This window comes from Arvicanthis niloticus, chromosome 6 (assembly GCF_011762505.2).
Source record: "Arvicanthis niloticus isolate mArvNil1 chromosome 6, mArvNil1.pat.X, whole genome shotgun sequence".
Classification (NCBI taxonomy): domain Eukaryota; kingdom Metazoa; phylum Chordata; class Mammalia; order Rodentia; family Muridae; genus Arvicanthis; species Arvicanthis niloticus.
The window spans coordinates 89,242,467-89,257,848 of NC_047663.1; the positions used below are offsets into that span (position 1 = coordinate 89,242,467).

Below are 15,382 nucleotides of genomic sequence, written 5' to 3' on the forward strand. Positions count from 1 at the left end.
TCGACTCCGGGGGCAGAGGGAATAAACAAAATAAAACCCCCAAAACAATAATAAATCATTTCTAAGAAGGCATTTTTAAAAAAGAAAAAAAGAAATGCAACAATCAAAACCCCCTTTGGTTCACCTAATTAACCAATCCAATCAAAATTAAATACCTCATCCTAACACTGTTTCCTCCTCTTGCATTTATAAAGCCATAAAGTGTCATTTGTCTATGGGCCATGTCTATCTCCTTTCTATCCAGAGGCAGTTCTTTGTCCCCTCTGGGACAAATATTCCATCCCCCTCCCCCTTGTTCCCTTCCCCTTTCCCCTGGTCTTCTATCTCCTGTCTGTCCCTTATTGCCTGGCCTTTGTCCCTTTGGGGCAAATAATCCTCCTTTATGCTGAGAACTTGGTCTTGAGGCTCCTGAGCCAACACCGATCTCTTACAACTGAGACTAAAACTAGCCACTGACAGACTAGTTGTCAGGCTCTGAAAGTACCAAAACAGGTGTGACCATACAAAATAAACATGCAATCCACAATAGACAAAGGAGACATTAGACTGGGGTGGCAGGGATGGTCTAAGACGGTAGGCATTTGAGCTAAGTGCTGAAGGAGTAGAAGCCATAGGTAGAAGCCATGATTTTATAACACAGTCTATGAAACTGTGAGAGGAAGGAAAGTGCTCAGGGGGAAGGAGGGTGGGATAGAAGCTGAGAAAGGAGGAGCCAATAAAGGTATGGCTGCAGATGAGCCAGGAAGGTCAGGAGGTGTCTGAGACCTGTTCACAGTGAAATAATGACCTAGAGTAGAAAAGGTACCAGGCTGCTTGTGCGGGGGTTCAGAACAGGGCATGATGGACCCAGGACCAGTCATGAAATGGCATCTGAGTTCTTCAGGGGAAGTGATGGGTAGTGTTTAGCACTGTGACCTTGGTGGAACTCAGGGTCTGCTTAGAAAAATTACCCCTTCAAGACTGGAGGAGAGGTTTAAGTACTGGTATTAAGATATTGAGATTAAAATAAACTGGGGTTGGTAACATAGTTGGTAGAGAACTTGTCTCTCGGGCTCGATTTCCAGAATCATTTAAAAACAAAAACAAAAACGAATCGGTCAGTGGTGGCGCACGCCTTTAATCCCAGCACTTAGGAGGCAGAGGCAGGCGGATTTCTGAGTTCGAGGACAGCCTGGTCTACAGAGTGAGTTCCAAGACAGCCAGGACTACACAGAGAAACCCTGTCTCGAAAAAACAAACAAACAAACAAACAAACAAACAAACAAAGCAAACCAAAAAACCCTCTCTAGCCGGGCGGTGGTGGCGCACGCCTTTAATCCCAGCACTTGGGAGGCAGAGGCAGGTGGATTTCTGAGTTCGAGGCCAGCCTGGTCTACAGAGTGAGTTCCAGGACAGCCAGGGCTACACAGAGAAACCCTGTCTCGAAAAACCAAAACCAAACCAAACCAAACCAAAAAAAAAACCCTCTATAACCAAACAATCAAAAGCGGACATATATAACCAAGTTAAAACCAGGGAGCCTGCTGAGCACAACTCTGGTCCGTTCGCTCTGCCGAAGCGCCGCGCACAGATACGGAACCTTATGGTGTGGGAGACAAATTGTCATCCACTTCCGGCGAAGTGAAGCTAAGAAAGGACTACTTCCGGTAATGGGCTGGCACTAGGTGAGTCTCTTCCGGTACTGTTGTTGAAGAACACCCTGCGCTTTCGGTAAATGACTGGCGTGCAAACGGGGCAGAGGCTTTTTTTCTAGCACCTGGTTCTGGTCCCTCAGTTTCCGCTGCACTGTGTAACGAGATACCTACACTTGTTTCTGTAGCCTCTCTTCTGTCTCCCAAGGTCTTTGAACTCAGTCCAGACCCATCCAGCTTCTCTACCCTTTCCTCTCGGTTACTCGTTCCTCTTGGAAGCCTCGGAAGCCTCGTAATCCTCAGAAGCACAGGGCTGTGAAGTCAGGAGCCACTCCCCGCCCATCCTGCCCTCGCTCCCTCCCCGGGAATCGACCTACCGAGGGCCTAGTAGCCCCCAGGATCTCACTGAGAAGGATTAACCACATAGAATCTGGAGAAGTCAGATATGGTGCTGACGAACCTCAGGTTAGCTATGGAGCCTATGAATTTGAACCCTCCAGAGATAATGATTGGCTGATGGACCATCTCAAGCCAGAGGTTCGAGAGGACTGAACTTGAATTGTTAGGACACCATGGCTAACCAGGCCAACACACTTCACTGATCTCCTGCCCCTGATACCTGTGCAGCCATGGAAAAGATGTCCCGGGTTACCACAGCCCTGAGTGGCAGTGCACTGACAGGCCGGACCATGCACTGCCACCTGGATGCACCAGCTAACGCCATCAGTGTGTGCCGCGATGCAGCCCAGGTTGTTGTGGCAGGCCGAAGCATCTTCAAGATTTATGCCATTGAGGAGGAGCAGTTCGTAGAAAAGCTGAATTTACGTGTGGGCCGGAAGCCCTCGCTCAACCTGAGCTGTGCTGATGTGGTCTGGCATCAGATGGATGAGAACCTGCTGGCTACAGCAGCCACCAACGGTGTGGTGGTTACGTGGAATCTAGGTCGGCCGTCTCGCAACAAGCAGGATCAGCTGTTCACAGAACACAAGCGCACAGTGAACAAAGTCTGTTTCCATCCCACTGAGGCCCATGTGCTCCTCAGTGGCTCTCAAGATGGCTTCATGAAGTGTTTTGACCTCCGAAGGAAGGATTCTGTCAGCACCTTCTCTGGTGAGGCCTACAGAAGCAGTTGGGATACATGTCGATCTTTGTAGGTGTTAGACCTTACAGGCAGGCTGAAATGTGCATCCATCAGAGGTCCTCAGATGGACCGTCAGAGGCGAAACAGCCCTGAAAGAGTGGTGGAGATGGGAAAGCTTGGCCCCCTGAGAAGGATGAGCCCAAGCACTGCTGGTGGGGGCAAGGCAGGAGGTCAGACTAGTGGGAATTGAGACTGGTGTTGGGGGTTGCTGACAGGAAAGGTAGAGCCTTCAGACAACACTGTAGCAAGTGACGGAGCCTCAGTTTCCCTCATCTTGCTTCAGCTAGCTTCGCTGCAGTGAATCTCCTAGACTCTTCAGGACTCTCAGACCAGGATTCAGAGTGAGGTGGGAAGTACACAGGACCCCTTTCATGGCAGGCCAGGCTGTCTGTGTTCAACCTTGAGCCACCTTTTTGTGATCTTAATTAATGAGACCAAATGAAGCACAGGCAGAGCGTTGGGGTCCTTGGAGAATTTGGGGGTTATGACAGATCTTGAGCTGTCTTGTAGCAGGGAAAAGCACTGGACAGTAGTGTAGGTGTAGTAGGCATAAACCTGCAGGCTCCTGGTTTGGTGATCTTAGAAGGTGGGTATGGTCTCTGAGCTCTTTGGTCCTTTGGGGCTAACTAGGCAGCTGGTAGAGTATTGAGCAGAGAATGAAGAACCTCCTCTTCCACTCACTGAGTCTTCCACAAGCCTTGGCCCCAGGGAGATATCGACAGCCAGCTAGGTTGAGCTTCTGTACCTCCAGTGCTCACATATGTCCTTCTGAGGCAGGTCTCCAGTTTTGCCTGTGCAGAATCCAGGGAACTGAGGCCTGGGAGTTTGCACCAAAACTACCTGGCATACTCTCTGGCCTAGGCAGATTTTTTTTTTTTTTTTTTTTGGTGTTTCGAGACAGGGTTTCTCTGTGTAGCCCTGGCTTTCCTGATCTAGGCAGATTTTGGTGGCGTTTCTTCAGTCCTGTGCTTCCTTGGCTACAGGCTGGTGAATGACACCATTGGAGCCACTCCAAGGGCTCCCCCACCCCCTGGGGGCCAGCCCCCTCACTTACATCTGTACTGATGCATGCCCACAGGCCAGTCTGAGAGTGTGCGGGATGTGCAGTTCAGTATCCGTGACTACTTTACCTTTGCTTCCACCTTTGAGAATGGCAATGTGCAGCTCTGGGACATCCGCCGACCTGACCGGTGTGAAAGGATGTTCACAGCCCACAATGGGCCTGTCTTCTGCTGTGACTGGCACCCAGAGGACAGGTGTGGTATGGGGATAAGGCGGGCATTAAGGCACATTTGGGTGTGGCAGGGTCTCCTTTCCCATGGGAGAGGTCACTGACGGCTTGAGTGGGACCTTCTCCACAGGGGCTGGCTGGCCACGGGAGGACGTGACAAGATGGTGAAGGTCTGGGACATGACCACACATCGTGCCAAGGAGATACACTGTGTGCAGACGATCGCTTCAGTGGCCCGAGTCAAATGGCGGCCTGAGTGCCGCCACCACCTGGCCACGTGCTCCATGATGGTGGACCACAACATCTATGTATGGGATGTACGCCGGCCCTTCGTGCCAGCTGCTATGTTTGAAGAGCATCGTGATGTCACAACAGGCATTGCCTGGCGCCATCCGCATGACCCCTCTTTCCTACTCTCTGGCTCCAAGGACAGTACGTTATGCCAACACCTGTTTCGTGATGCCAGTCAGCCTGTTGAGCGTGCCAACCCTGAGGGTCTCTGTTATGGCCTCTTTGGGGACCTGGCCTTTGCCGTTAAGGAAAGCCTGGTGGCTGCTGAATCTGGACGTAAACCCTATGCTGGTGACCGGCGCCACCCCATCTTCTTCAAGCGCAAGTTGGACCCTGCAGAACCTTTTTCTGGCCTCGCTTCCAGTGCCCTGAGTGTCTTCGAGACAGAGTCTGGTGGTGGCAGCATGAGCTGGTTCGTGGATACAGCTGAACGGTACGCTCTGGCTGGCCGGTCACTGGCTGAGCTCTGTGACCACAATGCCAAAGTGGCTCGGGAGCTTGGCCGCAACCAGGTATGTGAAGTGGGGGCCCAGGGATCAGGATTTGAGTCAGAGACTGTTGCTGTAGTGGGGGCACCATACCCACAACCCGAAGCTCAGTCTCAGTGTCAGCCTTTGCCACAGTATTTGACACTGTAAAGATCATGTGGCCCAGAATAGCCCAAATTATGGGGTCATTCTCAGGGTGGAGGCTGAGGGAGTCTAGTGCCTCCAGCCCCTTCCTCTGCCTCATTCTTGGTGTTGGGGCTGCCTTCTGCATGCTGTCTCTCTTCCCCATATCCATTCCCTTGCTAATCCTAGCACCAGGCACCTCACAGATGCACCACACTAAGGTGGACACTGCTCCTTCCATGAGCCAGTTTCCTGGGTGGTAGTGGAGCAGGCCATGGATTAGTATGTGATTCTGCTCAGGAGATGGAGGCCAGCCTGGGATGCTAGGTACCCAGGACCCATGAGTGGTTGGTGCCTCCTCCTAGGTGGCACAGACATGGACCATGTTACGGATTATCTACTGTAGCCCTGGCTTGGTGTCTTCTGCCAGTCTCAACCACAGCATCGGCAAAGGCAGCTCCTGTGGCCTACCGCTCATGAACAGGTAGATTCTTGGCTACTTCCTGCCCCCCCCTCCCCAGGGTGGACTGCTGGGGCCTGGCCACCCACAAGCCTTCCCTACCTGTAGCTTCAGTCTGAAGGATATGGGCCCAGGGCTGGGCAGTGAGACACGGCTGGATCGCAGCAAAGGGGACGCACGGAGTGACACGGCTCTGCTTGATTCTTCAGCCACACTCATCACCAATGAGGGTAGGCAGGGATGCTGATGGGAAGGGGGCTGGGGAGCCACTCCCCTGAATGACCTCCCTCCCCTGCTGGGCAGATAATGAGGAAACTGAGGGGAGTGACGTGCCTGCTGACTACCTGCTGGGTGACGTTGAAGGAGAGGAGGAGGAGCTGTATCCACTGGACACAGAACATGTGCACCGTGAGTGGGGGCTGAGTGAGCTATAGAGGGTCCCACCCAGAACATGGCTCTGGGAGCTGGAGCTGAGTGCAGTGGGAAGCCTAGACTCAGGTCCATCTTTCCTCACCTGCCTCCCAGCCGAGGAACCTGAATATGTGCTGCCACAGGAGGCCTTCCCACTGCGCCATGAGATTGTGGACACACCGTCCGGACCCGAACATCTTCAGGACAAGGCCGACTCTCCACACGTGAGCGGCAACGAGGCAGACACAGCTTCATTAGCCCCGGTGGACTCCTCCTCCTCCCTCCTCTCCGTCTCACATGCTCTGTACGACAGCCGCCTGCCGCCTGACTTCTTCAGTGCCTTGGTACGGGACATGTTGCGCTTCTACGCTGAGCAGGGCGATGTGCAGATGGCTGTGTCTGTTCTCATCGTGCTGGGAGAGAGAGTGCGAAAGGACATCGATGAGCAGACCCAGGTGTGTGATGGGCCAAGGAGGGTCTCACTGGACTGGCTGCTGCTTCCCTCAGCTGGGCCTGTTTCTTGTCCTCTGTAATCTCCACCCCAGTTTACCTGGACTCACTAACCTGAGCCTGCCCCTCCCCCCCAGGAGCACTGGTACGCATCCTACATCGATCTGCTGCAGCGCTTCTGTCTCTGGAATGTGTCCAATGAGGTGGTGAAACTTAGCACCAGCAGGGCAGTGAGCTGCCTCAACCAAGCCTCCACCACTCTGCATGTCAACTGTAGCCACTGCAAGCGGCCCATGAGCAGCCGAGGCTGGGTCTGCGACAGGTGCAATGGCAGGATTGGGGGGTTGGGAGGGAGGCAGCCTAGATTCCCCCCAGCTGAACAGCTCTCCCATTCCCAGGTGCCACCGCTGTGCCAGCATGTGTGCCGTCTGCCATCATGTGGTTAAAGGTCTGTTCGTGTGGTGTCAGGGTTGCAGTCATGGTGGCCATCTTCAGCACATCATGAAATGGCTGGAAGGCAGCTCCCACTGCCCTGCAGGCTGCGGCCATCTCTGTGAATACTCCTGACCTGGCCTTCCCTAAGGCTGATGCACTGTCCTCAGCTCAATCCCGATGTCCATCGGACTAGGCTCACAGCCTCTTACCCATCCCGTGTACCAGGATGGAAGGTGGCTGCAACTTGTTAGCCCAATAAAAATCAAGAGCTGCTGTTTGGTCATTTGTCAGTTTCATTGCGCCTTGGGTGGGAACTTCCTAGGTGGGAACTTCCTAGCAAGAGGGAACTTCCGGTAGGGGCACTGTAGCCATGGTAACCCGCAGTAGTCAATGGCTGCCCAGTACAGTTTTTACATGGAAAAGATTAAATAAGGATGTTGTGTAGATGTGTGTGTGTACCCGCGCGTGTATGAAGGAAGAGACTCCCAGAGCCGGCTGGCTACTGCTTGCAGGTAGCTACAGCAGTCCGGACAGTAAACCAATGGTTTGTGGTTACGCAAGTGTCGACGGAATTCCCAGAGTGCTGCGCGCCTGCACCCGTATGTTCATGGCGGCGGCAGGACGGCTCGGTCTGCTTTTGCTCTTTGTACTATGGATGATGGTGACTGTGGTTCTGCCTGGCTCTGGCGACGGGGGATGGTGAGCCACAGGAAATGGCAGCGGGAGGGAGCCTGAGCTCAAAGCTTTGGCTGGCCTGACCTGTTGTCCCTGCAGGAAGCAGAGTGGGCTGGGAACTGCAGCAGCAGTAACGGAGGAGGAGCGTTGCACAGTGGAGCGCCGAGCACACCTCACATACTCGGAATTCATGCAGCAGTATGTGTGCCTGCCCCAGTCTCAGCATGATTCTAGACATACTCCCAAGCATGGTCTTTAGCTGTGGAGACTATACCCTCACTGCCTGGTGTGCAGGAGAGGCTCCTGCAGGGTTCAACCTCCATGCAACATTCCCCCTTTCCCCCCTAGCTATGCCTTCCTCAAGCCTGTCATCTTGCAAGGACTCACGGACAACTCGGTGAGTATTCGTATGTACCTTTGTAGGCAACTGGTCCCGTTTGACCAGGTGCTCAGTTTCCTTATCCTCCATCCCCAGAGGTTTCAGGCCCTGTGTTCCCGGGAAAACCTGCTAGCCTCGTTCGGGGACAACATTGTTCGCTTGAGTACAGCCAACACCTACTCCTACCAGAAAGGTGAGCCACACACCCCTCAAGGTCTGCCTTCGCATCTCAAAGGCAGGACTGACCAGTCCCGACTGGCTCCCCCTTCTTGTAGTGGATCTGCCCTTCCAGGAATATGTGGAGCAGCTGCTGCAGCCCCAGGATCCTGCATCCCTAGGCAATGGTGAGCCAGACCCAGGCAGCAGCGGGGGTGGGACACTTAGGAGGCCGTTGCCAGGACTCCTGCCTGTCACCCTCTCTGCTGGCAGACACCCTGTACTTTTTTGGAGACAACAACTTCACGGAATGGGCACCACTCTTCAGACATTACTCCCCACCTCCATTTCGTCCCCTGGGAGCCACCCCTGCTTATAGCTTTGGAATTGCAGGTGAGTGCTCCTTCAAAACAAACTTGGGGGAGCCCATATAAATACTTTATCAGCTATTCACAACTGACCCCACAGGAGCTGGATCTGGGGTACCCTTCCACTGGCATGGGCCTGGTTTCTCAGAGGTTATCTTTGGTCGGAAGGTCAGTACAAGGGTTGGGATGAATTTGCTGTCTGTAGTTCACAGCACAAAGAGTGACCTTATACTCCTGCCTCCAGCGCTGGTTCCTCTACCCTCCTGAGAAGACACCAGAGTTCCACCCTAACAAGACTACATTGTCCTGGCTCCTGGAAATATACCCATCCCTAGCACCATCAGCTCGGCCTTTAGAATGTACCATCCAGGCTGGTGAAGTCAGTAGCTGGTAGGTGGGGGTTGGGCTAACCCAAAAAGCCCAGAATCAAACATTTTTTGTGTGCCCTCTTCTCCCAGGTGCTGTATTTTCCTGACCGGTGGTGGCATGCCACACTCAATCTGGACACCAGTGTTTTCATCTCTACCTTCCTTGGCTAGCCAAACAGGCAACTGGCAAGCCCACTGCACCAGCACATGGCAATGTAGTGCTCACAGACTTTATTACAGGACAGTGGCAGCAGCAGCAACCTCAGCCCGCCCTCACCAGCTCTCCAGCCCAGAAGGGGGACAAGGGAGGCTCATGGCCCAGCAAGGGGTATGCTGAGAAGGGGAGCAGTTCAGAACCCATCAGCAGGACCGATGGGGACAGGCCCAGGGACACAAACTATATACAGGGGCTGGAGCTTCCGTCTCCAGACTCTCCTGGGCCAGGGTGCCAGGCAGGACACTGGGCCTCAGTAGTCCTCTACCCAGCCGTTCTCAGAGATGAAAGCATCAATGACTTCCTTCATGGCCAAGTTGGGGATGAGCTGTTCCTGGGTCAGAGGGCTCCGGGTCACAGGGTCAAAGTGGCCCACACGCTGCAACAAGAGTTAAGAATGTTCAATGGCCTGGTATACCGTGATCCCAGTCCCAAGGCCCATGGGCTCTCCTTACCTGCAGGTGCTCCTCAATGTCCTTGCGGTCGTAGGTGATACCACTGGGTGTAATGCAGGGCTCCCGCATCAGCTCAAAGCTGATCTTGCCACACAAGTAGTCAGGGATATCTCGCTTCTACAGCACAAGGGGGGAAATGTCTGGAACTGGAAAGGTCACCACACCAGCACCTGCCCATGAGCTTCAAGGGATCCTCACCTTTCTTTTCTCGTCCACCTGAGAGAAGAGCTCATCCATGTCTGCCATGTATTTATCCTGCAGAGTTGAGTGCCATGTGTGGGCAACTCGTATCTCCTCCACACAGACACACACACTCTATGTCCACCAGGGCACTCATGTCATGCATGGGCCAACTGATCCACCATAGGCTGGGGCACTTTTCATGCCACACACAAAAACACACACACAATGACCCACATGTGGACTAGGGGCACCCTCACGTGCTTGGCCTCAATGCAGGCCTGCTGGGCCCGGATGTGGCCATCATCCTCATCACCCTCGTGGTTCCGCTGACACTCTTCCAGTTCCCTGAGGGTTAACCAAAAGCTAGTTGGTGATGGCCCCGACCGGGAAGTGACAGAGCCCTCCCCATCTCAGGCCTCTTTCCTCCTGGGCTTCCCATGTACTGGTTGCTGTCTTTCAATAAACTTGTGCTGGTGACTCAGTGTCAACCCGAGAAAGCCTGTTGGGGGAAGGACCCACCTCTCTCGCTCAGCAGCAATGAGCCTGGTGAGATATGAATGCAGCTCACTCTCCTGGTGGATGCGCCGTTCCTCAATACTGTTCCAGCGCTTCTTCTTAGCAATGCGAAGGGCACTAGGAATATCATCCCCAAAGTTGAGTCGCTGCTCCTTGGCCAAACTATAGGCTGGGGGAGTGGACACTTTTGGTTACACTTGTCAACAATCCTGGCCCCAAGGTGCCCACCACCTGGCATCTTGTCAGCCCACCTCGCTGCAGATTGGCAATGGCCTCATCATAACTCTCCATCTCCAGCTGGCACTGCCCCAGGAAGAAGTGCGCCTTCACAGACTGCCCGTCCAGCTCCAGGGCTCGCCGGCAGTCAGCGAGTGCCTGTTCAGGCTGCTGCATCTTCAGATAGCACAGGGCCCGGTTGGTGTAGTACACTGCCACAAGTGGGTTCCGGGTCTGGGGACCAAGACCAGGCGACAAAGAGTGTGGGCTCATCTGATCCCCTCTCTTCTATCAAGCTGAAAGCCAGTGATCGGGACAATGCTCCAGCTTTGGGGGCCCATGGCTGGAACAGAGACCTGGAGATTTCCGAGTTATCAGAGCTCTGGATTCTGGCTATGCTCTCTTGCCTCCAACTGCTTTTGAGAAAAATCCCAGAACCTCTCTACCAGCTTTGGGCTTGAGAACCTCAAGGGGCAAGGGTTTCTGGTGTCATCCTTAATTAAGCATCCCGCCCTCCAGTCCCCAGTCAATCAGCCCTGGACTCGGGAACAGCAATCCGGGCGCCAGGGGAACGAGCTAGCCATCAAGTCTTGGCTGCCAGAAATCGTCCGAGAACCACAGAACTGGGAGGCACATCGGGCCCCGCCCCCGCCCCCGCCCCCCGCACTCACGATGGCGCGGCCGTAGCAGGCCGCCGCCTCCGGGTATTTGCGGCCCACGAAGAGCCGGTTCCCCTGCTCCTTGAGCTCCTGCGCACTCGGGCTCTTATCAGGGCTGCCGCCGCCACCAGTGCCCAGCCGCGCGCCGCCCTCCTTTTCCTCCTTGCCCTTCATGGCGCCGCGCGGCACGGCTTGGGCTCCGCGCCCGGCCACCTAGATCTCGCAGCCCGCGCAGCGATCAGCTCCGCCCGGTCGGCGATCCGCCACCGGAACTTCCGGTGTGGGGCGGAGCTGACATGGGGACACGTGAGCAAAGGCGGAGCCTCGCGGATCGAGCCTGTTCTCTTAGCTCAGAGAAGCTACCACCGCGCTCTCTACCGGCCCCGCCCTGCAGTAACCAGGACATACCCTCACTATTCCTTCCAAGGCTCCGCCCATCGGCGTTCAAGCCCCGCCCTCCGGCCCACGCCACACGAACGTGGCAGCGGTCCTTGAGAAGTGGCGCCGGGATGGCTGGTCACTAGGCCCGGGTCCTAGCGCACTACGGGGGCGCACGCGGCTGCCTGGGAACGTCTGGACCGCTGGTAGGACGGCGGAATTGAGGGAAGGAGAGAGGCCCGCAGGTCAGACCGCCCTGGAGGGGCTAACTCGGGAGTCGGGAGGGGCTGCCTGCGGCCATTAATGGCTGAGAAACAAGCACGTGACACGTTGACACGAAAGGACCTGCTGCGGTTGCTATAGAGGTAGCTGCGGGTGCACGGCTGGTCTCTCCGCTTCTTGCGGTCATGGGGGAGGAGCTTCTTCAAGGGCGGAGCCGGCAGGTTTTCTTGGAGAGCGCCTGCATCAAGACTCTTTGACCCCGTGGTCTGTAGATGAGGCATTTCTAGCCGATGAGGCATTTGAGGCCGCTGCTGCATCAGCTGTTGGCCGCTAACAGCCCCCATCCCGGACTTGGAGAGGCAGAACTCGGCTTTCTGCCGATCTGCGCGCCGCAGTCAAACTTCGCTGCGTAGTTTCTGCCACTGCCTCGAGTGAGTAGGGAACATCTTTGTCCAGGTTGGGTGGGGGCTTTAGGAGTTGAAAAGACGCTATCCCCAGAACCTCCTTGTCACTCTTTGCAGTGGTCCTGGCGGCAGGGGTTTCTGGGGTTGCAGCTTTCATTTAAGAAGAGGCGGTGGCTACAGTCCCTAGCTTGCTAACCTGCAGTACACACACTCAAGCACTACTTGCTGGTTTTGGCCCAGGTGCAAGAAGAGTGCACTGCATTTCTGAGCGGGGCCTGAGAGGTCATCCAGGACCCCCATAATGGTTCCGGTGGTTAGTAACTCCACCCCATAACCCTTGTGGACCTCACTAGTGAGTGCCTTAGAGCTGTAGACTCTTCGTCTTGTGAAGACAGCCCTGCAGACTTGGGCTATGGACAGATGTATGCCCAGACGTGCTGCCTGAACTTCACCCCCAACTGGGCCTCCCACAAGGACTGTAGACCTGCCAAGAATTACAGGACCCAGGCCAAGTGGACCTGGCTCTGTCGTGGGCTTGCCTTTGGGAGGAAGGCTGAAAGAACTGGAGATTGGAAGCTCTTGGAGCACAATAAACGATTGCTGAACCTGGACTGACCTGGAAGTCCGCAGTCCCTTCCCAAGGCCCCAGTTCCTGTGGATTCCGGCCCTGGCCAGGAGTAAAGCCACTACCTGGTCAGGTGCTCAGACCATCCTGGAGGGAAGGTGTCTCACACAGCCTGGGGGAGGGGGCAGACAAGCCTGCAGAGCCCCAGGACAGCTACCTGGTGCTGTGTAAAATATTTATTCATTCTCCAAAAAGGCTCAGACTGCAAGTCCTGGGGGGGGTCAGTGGGGAGGGAAGGGATCTTCTCTAGGGCCACATTCAAGGTCCTCCACCCAACCCTGGCCTAGTAGCACCCCTCCCCCTGGAAAGGCATAGGAGGGGCAGCAAGGGCTGCAGTAAGACTTGGCTTCAGCTGGGGGGGGGGGAGGATCACAGGCCCCCCTGCCCCTGTGGGGAAAAGGAGCCAAGAGGTCCATTCATAGAGGGCAGACATGCAGGCCCACCTGGCGGCTGACCCACTGAAGGCCTGGCTCTAGCCATCTGGCCCTAGGGAGCAGGTCAAGGTGGAGGGGGGATATCGGCACCCAGCAGATCATAGGCAAAGACGTTCCAGAAGATGGCGAACAGCAGGAAGGTGCCATAGGCAAGCAGCACCACCCACCAGCCGCACTGGTCCCTCAGGCGCTCCTCATAGCTTCGAAGGATGGTAAGGCCCATGCTTACACCCACCACTGCACCAGCCAGGTGTGCCATGAAGCTGGGCTGTGGGCCTGAGGCAGGCAGTGGTGGGGAGAAGCGAAGCCACACAGCCCGGCCCACTTCGGAACTCACTGCAGAGGGAGCAACAGGTGGGAGGGGCCCTGTCTGCAGGTAGAGGGCCTCCCAGCGCCCCACCTGCCCCCGCTACTCACTGCACACCAGAGCCAGCACCATCCTCAGCAGCTTGTATGGACACCGCATGCCAGCCCAGTTCTGATGGGGGCAGGCAGACAGGCTGTGAAGCATGTCCAGTGGGCCCCTTCCCACCTCCCCAGAAAGGCAGTCCCATTACCATGACAACATTGGCCAGGTGTGCTGAGCACAGGGCATAGACCCCTCCAGAGCCCCCTACCACGGGGGCACGCATATCTGTGATAGAGACAGTCAGGGAGCCTGTGGGCAAAGGGAGAGGTGAGGGCCAGCTGTGCCCTCAATTCAACAGGTGGGGTAGGCAGGGGACCCACCCACCTGTGTGATAGTCTCACCTGCCAGCACACCTGCCAGGTAGAGCAGGCTGATGCGAAGCACACCATGGACCATCTCCAGGGGCACGCCGATCATCAGCTGCAAGAGGGCATTGAACCCTAGCTGCTCCAGCCTGGCCACAAAGGGGCATTGCAGAGGTGATCAGATGCGTAGCCTGCCTGTTCCCTGACCACCTCATGCAGTGTAACCCCTCTGGGAGTTAAGCCTTCAGAGTCAGTGGGCAGGTGCTGGGGATAGGAGCGGAGAAGGGACTCTGAAACCCAAGGCTCACTTACCCGACATGCATGAACATGTAGGTGAGGAAACGCCAGGCCCTGGCACGGTGTCCTGGGTGATACACCAGAGGGCTCTTCATATATTCAGGGTGGTAGGTCTGGAGCACCCACTTGTTGAGACGTGCCCCGTAGCACAGGAACACGATGATCTGGGGACACTAGTGTTAGGGCTGGTCAAGACTAGGGACTCAGGAGGCCCCGGGGCAGCGTGTAGGCAGGCCCACCTGGGCAAGGGTGACCGAGGCCATGAACACAGGGGGTGGGCAGGTGCGGTGCCTGTAGAAGTACCAGCGGCGGTCCACCTCACAGGGCAGGATCTCGTAGGCCACATAGCGCACAAACCTCTTGTAGACACCCAGGCCTGGCTCATCCAGCAGTCCTTCCCGGGGCAGCGCCCGTTGCCCGTTAGCAATGGCTCTCTTGAAGCTGCTGGAGCGTTTGCTGCTGATCTGAAGGGCAGGAGTCTTAGTGTGGGTGACAGTATTGTCCCTGTGGAACCCTACCCTGCTTGCTGTGTGGCTGCTAATGGTCTGAGGCTCTTCCACACTGCCCAGGTCTGTAAGCCCTACCCAGTAAAAACTGCCCACCCAGCTTTGGTCAGGTCGCTGCGCTTGACCAGGCCCTCCCCTGCTGCCCGCACACCATGGCACTGACCAGGTCCACCAGCTCCTGGTAGCAGACCTGGCCCCGCTCGTTGCTCTGAGCCAGAGCCACCAACATGTCCAACTTGGTGGGGTCCAGGGGCAGCTCATGGCTGTGTACCAGACCAGCGAAGGTGTCCGCACCGATGAAGCCTGTGTTCTCAGGATCCAGCTGCTGTGGTGGGGGAGTAGAGGGTGGGCCAACCCCCAGCCACAGGGCTGAGCTAGGCTGGCTAGGAAGGCTGGACCTTTGTGCCAGTCAGTGCTTGTTTGCTAGAACCAGCTTGTTCCCGGGCCCTGGTAGGGCAAGGTGCCTAGTTTGGCTGTTCTACCACCTCATATTCGCCCTATCAGTCCTAGAAAGGGGAAGGACCTAGGTCCAAGGACCACCACCCTCCAACCCCAGCTTTCCGTGGAAACCCCGATGAAGCCAGACCTTTCTTGGGGTCGAGAGTTTCAGAGACCAAGGTCGTGCAGGGAGGGGGGTTTGGGAGGCGGATGCCTGGGCCTTCTGCAAGCATGGTCCCTCCCCCGAGCCCCTCACCGGCTGGAAGGGAGCCAAGGCAGTGCCAGCTCCCACCCACCACGCACCTGCTCCTGAATGAGCTGCAGCAGCGAGCTCCTGTCCATAGAGCCGGGCCGAGGGCCGGGGTCGGCCGAGGCCGGGAGGGGCTGCTCTGCGGACCGCTCCGCTCCGCCCCGGCCGGCCCGCTCCGCCTGCTCTGCTCTCCCCGAGCTCAGACAGCGTCACCGAGTTGCCAGCCCAGCGCGCACACAGCCAGAGCACGCGCATACCCTGCAC

At 56.2% G+C, this 15,382-nt stretch overlaps 4 protein-coding genes across 6 annotated transcripts; 2 read left to right on the top strand and 2 right to left on the bottom strand.

Moving 5' to 3' along the window:
- The first annotated feature begins 1,633 nt into the window (after positions 1-1,633).
- On the top strand, positions 1,634-6,934 carry Wdr24 (WD repeat domain 24). Its single transcript, XM_034507914.2, has 9 exons — positions 1,634-2,741; positions 3,851-4,028; positions 4,134-4,806; positions 5,271-5,389; positions 5,474-5,595; positions 5,669-5,773; positions 5,891-6,231; positions 6,364-6,548; positions 6,625-6,934. The coding sequence occupies exons 1-9, from the start codon at positions 2,261-2,263 to the stop codon at positions 6,791-6,793; spliced, it is 2,373 nt and encodes a 790-aa protein (XP_034363805.1). The 5' UTR covers positions 1,634-2,260; the 3' UTR covers positions 6,794-6,934.
- A 79-nt stretch (positions 6,935-7,013) lies between these two features.
- Jmjd8 (jumonji domain containing 8) lies at positions 7,014-9,936 on the top strand. 2 transcript variants are annotated; one of them, XM_034507922.2, is made up of 9 exons: positions 7,014-7,360; positions 7,436-7,534; positions 7,685-7,733; positions 7,812-7,908; positions 7,991-8,059; positions 8,145-8,264; positions 8,340-8,407; positions 8,484-8,618; positions 8,698-9,936. In XM_034507922.2, the coding sequence occupies exons 1-9, from the start codon at positions 7,107-7,109 to the stop codon at positions 8,776-8,778; spliced, it is 972 nt and encodes a 323-aa protein (XP_034363813.1). In that variant the 5' UTR covers positions 7,014-7,106; the 3' UTR covers positions 8,779-9,936. The 2 variants fall into 2 exon arrangements, with proteins under 2 accessions (XP_034363813.1, XP_076793217.1); XM_076937102.1 differs by having other exon boundaries at positions 7,021-7,360; positions 8,388-8,407; positions 8,698-8,785.
- On the bottom strand, positions 8,824-11,124 carry Stub1 (STIP1 homology and U-box containing protein 1). Its single transcript, XM_034507921.2, has 7 exons — positions 10,863-11,124; positions 10,227-10,425; positions 9,979-10,144; positions 9,717-9,804; positions 9,475-9,531; positions 9,277-9,393; positions 8,824-9,200 (listed from the first exon to the last, which is right to left on the bottom strand). Exons 1-7 carry the CDS (start codon positions 11,022-11,024, stop codon positions 9,075-9,077), a joined length of 915 nt encoding a protein of 304 aa, XP_034363812.1. The 5' UTR covers positions 11,025-11,124; the 3' UTR covers positions 8,824-9,074.
- Positions 11,125-12,640: 1,516 nt separating this feature from the next.
- Rhbdl1 (rhomboid like 1) lies at positions 12,641-15,349 on the bottom strand. 2 transcript variants are annotated; one of them, XM_034507918.1, is made up of 8 exons: positions 15,172-15,349; positions 14,594-14,755; positions 14,164-14,388; positions 13,940-14,088; positions 13,664-13,776; positions 13,471-13,571; positions 13,331-13,391; positions 12,641-13,249 (listed from the first exon to the last, which is right to left on the bottom strand). In XM_034507918.1, exons 1-8 carry the CDS (start codon positions 15,208-15,210, stop codon positions 12,978-12,980), a joined length of 1,122 nt encoding a protein of 373 aa, XP_034363809.1. In that variant the 5' UTR covers positions 15,211-15,349; the 3' UTR covers positions 12,641-12,977. The 2 variants fall into 2 exon arrangements, with proteins under 2 accessions (XP_034363809.1, XP_034363810.1); XM_034507919.2 differs by having other exon boundaries at positions 12,824-13,249; positions 13,471-13,547; positions 15,172-15,342.
- Positions 15,350-15,382: the final 33 nt, after the last annotated feature.